The 8167-nt window shown below is 43.9% G+C and overlaps 1 protein-coding gene across 1 annotated transcript; it reads right to left on the bottom strand.

Annotated features, from left to right (window-relative positions):
* Positions 1–1026: 1026 nt before the first annotated feature.
* LOC119414798 (GTPase IMAP family member 7-like) lies at positions 1027–2105 on the bottom strand. Its single transcript, XM_037681913.1, has one exon. The coding sequence runs from the start codon at positions 2103–2105 to the stop codon at positions 1053–1055; it is 1053 nt and encodes a 350-aa protein (XP_037537841.1). The 3' UTR covers positions 1027–1052.
* Between the last annotated feature and the right edge of the window lie 6062 nt (positions 2106–8167).

The raw sequence follows: 8167 nt of genomic DNA, 5'->3' as shown, positions 1-8167 counted from the left end.
AGCAGCAGTTAATGTGAGGAAACCACCAACATCCAGAGTTGAAGCTGTTCTGAACAGAGGAATGGACTCAAATTCTTCCAAGGTGTTCAGGACTGATCAACAGTTACAGGAAATGTTTAGTTGTAGTTGTTGCTGTACAGGTGGAGTCACACCAGATACTGAAAGCAAAGGTTCACATACTTTTACCACTCACAAATATGTAATCTTGGATCATTTTCCTCAATAAATAAATTAACAAGTATAATATTTTTGTCTCATTTATTTAACTGGGTTCCCTTTTTCTACTTTTACGACTTGTGTGAAAATATGATGATGATTTCCCAGTAGGTCATATTTATGCAGAAATATAGAAAATTCTAAACTGTTCACAAACTTTCAAGCCCCACTGTACCTACATCCAGTCATCATACAATGAGTTTGTCAGTCAACAGTCCAATCTAAGCTTAATATTTTGTTTTTAGCAAAGAAAAAACACTCAACAAAAGAAATAAGTTCACACAAAATGAGAAACAAAAACGTGAATATCCTCATTTGCAGTTTTATTTAAAATTAGGACAGGAATACAATTAGTTAACATGTTCCTTTGTCTTTCATAAAATCACTTCTTCAAATCCACAAAAAATGAAACTTAAAATACTAAGATTAAATAGTGTCTCAGAAGTGAAAATAGTAAAGACATATGACCAATTTGGGGATTTATTGTTATACAACGCACATTTTAAATGCATACAATCACATAAAGAACATTTTAATAGTTCATCTGTAAATACAAAGTGTACAGCTCTCAATGTGTACAGCTCTCAACATATTTTTGCTTTTCAACGTGTTGAAATTAATGTATAAAACTGGAAAATCTCCCTTTAAGCCATTTAATATTAAAATAAGAGCATTACCAAAAAAATAATTTAAAAAAGCACACTGAAATTCTATAAATGGTTTTAAATTTAGTCTACCTGGAGCCAAAAGCTGAAATCCTTCAAATATTTAAATTTTTATCATACCAATAGATGATTGCATTTCTTTTCATCTGCTGTGTAATTTTACTCTGGTGCTCATTCAAATAAATTATAAGGATCCCACACTCTTTCATACAAAGCAGTAAGAGCCTCGAGTAAGACCCATGGTCCTTCCCTGGCAGCCTGAAATATCCCTCTGACTGGCAGTAATACAATCTGACCTATTTCTTCTACTGTCACTACTGAAACACTTTCCTGGGTAGATAGTGGGATTACTGTTGATGTCTGCCCAGGTCTAGAATGGATAAACCAAGCCGAAATAGCTGCAAGTAAACCTGTGACCACCACAACAGCTGAACCTTTAATCCACAGTGGCGCACCTTTCATGTGCTTCTTTAGGATGTTACTTTTAGCTCGCTTTCTGATTTCCTCCTCTGATAAGTTTTTAGATGACGGTCTTATACTCTGGACCTCCTCTTGTATTTGTGTCTCCACCTCATTGAGGACTGCATTGGTGTAGAATCCTCCAGTGTTTTCCACCAGCATCTTGTCAATGGTATGGAGTAGCTCTTCCACCTGGAACTGGTTGCTCCTGTACTTGTCCTCCTGCTCAGTGTTCTTCCAGTATTTACAATCAAAAACATGGCAGCGACCGCCACACTTCTCCACCAAATCCCTCATACCTTCACTTTGACAGGCATACTGCCCTATTTTCAGCCCCTCAGGAAGCTGGTCGCCATGAGTGAAGACCACCACAGCGTACTTCAGGGCATCATGTGAGAAATACTGCAGTATTTCACTGGTGACGACCTGCTCCTGCTCTGTGTATCGCTCCACTTTGAGAACAATGAGAAAGACATGGGGCCCAGGAGCACATTCTGTGATACACCTCATTAACTCTGGCTTTACCTCGTCCTTAGATCTGCCTTGGTCAAATAAACCAGGAGTGTCAATCAAAGTGATGCTTCTTCCATTGATAGATTTAGTTTTTGCATCAGAAACAAACGTGTTCAGGTCATTGAAGTTTTTCACTTTAAACGCTGTCTCTCCAAAAATGGTATTAGCCAGGCTGCTCTTCCCATTTCCACTTTTTCCCAACAGGAGAATCCTGAATGTGGCCAACTCTGGAAGAGAATAATGGTAGTTCATCAGTATTTTTATTTACTACTGGTTTGATTATAACTGTCCTCTGCTGAAAGGTGAGTGATAATGTTTTTGCCTGTGTGTGCTTTGAAAAAGGTCACCTTTCAGCCACATATCTCATGATCAAGTGGAAAGATTAAGAAAAATCCAAGAAAATAACCATTGGAAGAATGGCACATCTATAACTGATTACCTTTTGAAGTCAACATATTCAAGATGGGTATCACTGACAGATAATCTTCAAAAACAAAAGAAATGCCATAATGATGATGATAATGATTTGGTGTGGTAGACTGGAATCATTCCCAACACATAATCTGAATTTTACACATTGTACACGATCTTTGTTAAAAACATTGGTGTCATCTGTTGGAGTCCATCTTGTTTGTCTTTTGGCAAAATATCCAACTAACACTATCAACTGTTGCAGTCAAAACGATTCAAGATGGCTACCACCGCTAATCGACCATAGTAAATAACAAAAGGATCATAACTGAATGAATTTAACAAATGTCCAGAAAAGTCTGATGTGGTAGCAACTGATAGTCAATCATAACGCATACTCATACCACTCAACAATAGCTAGAGAACTTGTGGTGTTACACGTCTAACATTATTTTCAAGATGTGACCAAAACATCTGTAACATGTATCATCATGAAATGGTCTCAATTTCAAATTCAGACTAAAGGCAGTGGGCGATTTGTATTATTTTAAGAAATGCTAGGCCTTTTAATTATGTTTTCATCTAAGGTTATGTCTGAATTGTTGAAAAACAAGTACCCGTACAAATATCACAATGTAGTCAAATTCAGTAAATAATTACACCCATCTTCCTATACGCAAATTTTCTATTTTCTCTTTATTCTTTTCAGAGTTGTGTGGAGCTTGTGCCCATCTGAGAGGTGCAATTTGAACAGGCTGTCAGTCCATCACTGGACCACATAGTTACAAACAACCATGCATGCTCTCACTCACCTAAAACTATTTAGAGACAACGTTTAACCCAGGGATCACCACATATTTTGAGACAGAGCTACTTCAGTGGGACCGAGTGACACAAAGGGCTACTTGTCTGATACAAGCATGAATTTGCACAGCTCGCCTTTGATAATTTTGCTAATACATTTACATTTATGTGAATATACTGTATGACTGCCTTTTTGCATCTTAATGTTAAGGATCCTCATAAAAATTATCAGTGATTTACCAAGGCAGATATGCTCAATGATTATTGATAATTGGTGATTAGAACTCAAGTTTTCCTCCTTGAATCGCCACCTTATCGTGGTAGAAGAGTTTGTGCGCCTGAATGATCCTAGGAGCTATGCTGTTGGGGGCAATTATAATTGCCCCTGGTAAGGTCTCCCAAGGCAGATTGGTCGTAGGTGACAGGCCAGACAAAGAGCAATTCAGAAGATTTTTATGGACAAAAAAAAGAAACAAGGAACTCTGTATCCCTTGCTTGGACGTGGGTTACCGGGGCCCCACCCTGGAGCCAGGCCTGGGAGAGGGGCTCGTTGGCGAGCGCCTGGTGACTGGGTCTCTCCCCATGGGGCCCAGTCGGGCTCAGCACAAAGAAGCAACATGGGTTTGCCTTCCTGTAGACCCACCACTTGCAGGATGGGCCATAAAAGTCGAGTGATGCTACGGGCAGTGGCCGAAGGTGGGGACCTTGGCGCTCTGACTCTGGCTTACCAAAGCTGGCTCTTGGGACATGGAATGTAACCTCTCTGGCAGGGAAAGAGCCTGAGCTTGTGCACGAGGTTGAGAGGTACCGACTAGATATAGTTGGGCTCACCTCAACGCACAGCATGGGCTCTGGAACCGATCTCCTTGAGAGGGGCTAGACCTTATTCCACTCTGGAGTTGCCCATGGTGAGAGGCGTTGAGCTGGTGTGGGTCTACTTGTAGCCCCCCGACTTGGTGCCTGTGTGTTAGTTTTCCCCGGTAGATGAGAGTGGCTTACCTTAGCCTTCGGGTGGGGGGACAGGCACTGAATTTTGTTTGTGCCTATGCGCTGAACTACAGTTCAGAGTGTCCGGACTTCTTGGAGTCCTTGGCAGGGGTGCTGGAAGGTGCACCAGCTGGGGGCTCCTTTATTCTGATGGGGGGACTTTAATGCCCACGTGGGTAATGACAGTGTGACCTGGAGGGGTGTGATTGGGAGGAACGGCCTCGCTGATCTGAACCCGAGCTGTATTCTGTTGTTGGACTTCTGTGCTAGTCAGTTTGTCCATCACGAACACCATGTTCAAACATAAGGGTGTCCATAAGTGCACTTGGCACCAGTACGCCCTAGATCGTAAATCGATGATTGACTTCATAGTTATGTCATCTGATTTGCGGCCGTTAGTTTTGGGCACTCAGGTGAAAAGAAGAGCTGAGCTGTCAACTGATCACCACCTCACCACCTGGTAGGGAGTTGGATCAGATGGTGGGGGAAGATGCTGGACAGACCCGGTAGATCCAAACGTGTAGTGAGGGTTTGTTGGGAATGCCTGGCAGAAGAACCCGTCAGAGAGATCTTCAACTCACACCTCCGGGAGAGCTTTAACCGCATCCCAGCTGAGGTGGGGGACATTGAGTCCGAGTGGGCCATGTTCCGTGCCTCGCTTGTTGAGGTAGCTGCCTTGAGCTGTGGCTGCAAGGTTGTTGGTGCTTCTTGCGGTGACCATCCATGAACTCGGTGGTGGACACCCTGGGTAAAGAGCTTATCCAGTGTTCCACGACTTGGAGAGAACTCCTGGATCTGAGGTTCGACCAACGATCGGACTTGCTTCTCTAGTACCCCTGAATAGACCTTACCAGGGAGACTAAGGAGAGTGATGCCCCTAAAATTGGAGCACACCCTCCGGTCTCCCTTTTTGAAGAGAGGAACCACCACTCCAGTCTGCCAATCCAGTGGCACTGCCCCCAATGTCCACGTGACGTTGCAAAGGCATGTCAGCCAAGACAGCCCCACCACATCCAGAGCCTTAAGGAAATCAGAGTGAATCTCATCCACTCCCGGAGCCCTGCCGCCTTTGAGCTTTTTAACTATCTCTGCGACCTCAGCCCTCACTAGGGTCCTTGAGGGGTCATGGGAGTTTGCCCATCCAGTCTACATGTGTTTTGTGGACTTGGTGAAGGCATTCAATCGTGTTCCTCGGGGTACACTGTGGGGGGGTGCTCCGTGAGTATGGGATTGGAGACCCGTTGTTACGGGCTGTTCAGTCCTTATACAAGTGGTGCAAGAGTTTGGTTCCCATTGCCGGCAGTAAGTCAGACCCCTTCAGGGTGGGAACTGGACTCCGCCAGGGCTGCCCGTTGTCACCGATTCTGTTCATAACTTTTATGGGCAGAATTTCTTGGTGCAGCCAGCAGGCGGAGGGTTTCCGGTTCGGTGGCCTCAGGATTCCATCTCTGCTCTTTGCAGATGATGTGGTCCTGTTGGCGTCATTGTGCCGTGATCTTCAGCTCTCATTGGAGCGGTTTGCAGCCAAGTGTGAAGCGGCTGGGATGAGAATCAGTAACTACAAATTTGAGGCCATGGTCCTCAACTGGAAAAAGGTGGATTGCTCTTTTCAGGTCAAGGGTCAGGTTCTGCCTCAAGTGGAGGAGTTCAAGTATCTCGGGATTTTGTTCACGAGTAAGGGAAGAATGGAGCGTGAGATTGACAGACGGATTGGTGCAGCATCGGCAGTATTGCAGACTCTGTACCGGTCCGTTGTGGTGAAGAGAGAGCTGAGCTGTAAGGCAAAGCTTTCTGTTTACCGGTCGGTCTACATTCCTACCTTCACCTATGGTCATGAGCTATGTCTGGGTAGTGACTAAAAGAATGAGATTACAGATACAGGCGGTTAAAATTAGTTTTCTCCGCAGGGTAGCTGGACTCTCCCTTAGAGATAGGGTGAAAAGTTCAGTTATCAGGGAGAGACTCGGAGTAGAACCACTACTCCTTCACATCGAGAGGAGTCAGTTGAGGTGGTTCGGGCATCTGGTAAGGATGCCCCCTAGGCGCCTCCCTAGGGAGGTGCTTCAGGCATGTCCAATTGGAAGGAGACCTCGGGGAAGAACCAGGAGATGCTGGAGAGACTATGTCTCTCGGTTGGCCTGGGAACGCCTTGGAATCCTCCCAGAAGAGCTGGAAGAGGTGGCTGTGTAAAGAGATGTCTGGGCCTGCCTGCTCAAGCTGCTGCCCCCGAGACCAGACTTCGGAATAAGCGGAAGATAATGGATGGATGGATGAAACTCAAGTTCTCAGTTTGAATCCCTTTTGGGGTTTGACTCTAAATTGCCCCAGCTGTGACTGGGTATGTGAACAGTCTCTGTCTGTCCCTGTGATGGACTGGAGGTCTGTCCAGGGCATGGGCGTCAGAAGCATATGTAATGTGGGGGGACACTAGTGTGTGTGTGCGTGCAAAAAATTGTACTCTAGTTCACCAAAAAAAGCAACTTTTCATCTAGATTTCTTTACTTTAATTCCACTTAAAGCATGTTTCTCACCAAGCTTGTGTAAATTCAGCTGTTTTAAAGCCATTTTAACTTTAATACACTTCAGATCAGCACTATTTGTGTTTGTAGAAATAAAAAACATCACCACTAGACTTTTTTACTTGTATTCAACACTTTCATCTAAATGATGTTTCTCACGAAGCTTGAGGACAATAAGGTGTGGGGTTTTAAAGACATTTCAACTTTAATGCACCTTAACACACAGCGTCTCTTACACCTGTTGCATCTTACAGCATCAGTTACTGCTAAGATGCTATGTAGCACTCCTCTCAAGCATCCTCCTAACCCTGTATATATGTTTATGATCAACCCCAACAACTGCCAGCACTAAGCTTGCTAAACTGACAGAGGTACCTCCACCTCCTCCACCTGTGCGTGTTTTCTGCCGAGGCAGGACGAGACACAGAAACGCTGCAGGTTGGAGGAGGTAACCAGGAAAACCTGGAGTGGATTTTTAGTTGTTGCGTATTCTCCAAATAATCATGTGGAGTGGATTCATTCACGAAGAAAGAGAAACTGCGCCGACTGAACTAATGTTTTATAGTAAAAGTGTGTGTGTGTGTGTGGGGGGGGGGGGGGGGGGTGTTTCAAATGAACGTTTTTTAAATGTGGGGGGGACATGTCCCCTTCACATATAATGGTTGCGATGCCTATGGTCCAGGGTGTCCCAAAGGCAGCTGAGATAGGCTCCAGCCCCCACCTCAACCCTGATCAGGAATAAGCGGGACATAATGGATGAGTCAATGTGGCAGCAAATAATGATATTTAAACATAAAACATTATCTTATTTTAATCTCAATAAACAACATTTCAAATTTGTTGTAGGACTATTTTAAAAAACTATTTTTGAATTTTTAAACGACTCGTGTCACATTAGCACTGATCTTCAGATCTGCAGCAATATTAACTAATCATCACATTTTTTACTCCTTTAAACAAATTACTTTTCACATTTCATCATTGCTTCTTTCAAGACATCCCCCATTTGAAAATGCCTCATGAAGAAAGACAGAGGTAACAGTCAGAGCCACCTTTAACTCCGACAAGTTTCTGCCTATCGTGCTACCAGGTGGGCAGTTAGCATTAAAGCTACAGAGTTAGCTGGTAGACAATTAGCATTAACGCTAGTGTTAGCTGGTGGGCAGTTAGCATTAAAGCTACAGTGTTAGATGGAGGGCAGTTAGCATTACGTTGCAGCGTTAGCTGGTGGACAGTTAGCATTAAAGCTACAGTGTTAGCTGGTGGGCAGTTAGCATGAAAGCTACAGAGTTAGCTCATAGACAGATAGCATTAAAGCTACAGTGTCAGCTGGAGGACAGTTAGCATTAAGTTGCAGAGTTAGCTGGTGGACAGTTGGCATTAAATCTACAGTGTTAGCTAGAGGGCAGTTAGCATTAAAGCTACAGTGTTAGCTGGAGGGCAGTTAGCATTAAAGCTACAGTGTTGGCTGGTAGACAGTTAGCATTAAAGATTCAGTGTTAGCTGGTAGACAGTTAGCATTAAAGATTCAGTGTTAGCTGGAGGGCAGTTAGCATTAAAGCTACAGTGTTAGCTGGTGGACAGTTAGCATGA

The sequence above is a fragment of the Nematolebias whitei genome, chromosome 1 (assembly GCF_014905685.2).
Source record: "Nematolebias whitei isolate Nwh7 chromosome 1, NemWhi1, whole genome shotgun sequence".
NCBI classification, from domain to species: Eukaryota; Metazoa; Chordata; class Actinopteri; order Cyprinodontiformes; family Rivulidae; genus Nematolebias; species Nematolebias whitei.
The sequence above is the reverse complement of the archived record's forward strand: the minus strand, read 5'-3'. Positions and strand labels throughout refer to the sequence as shown.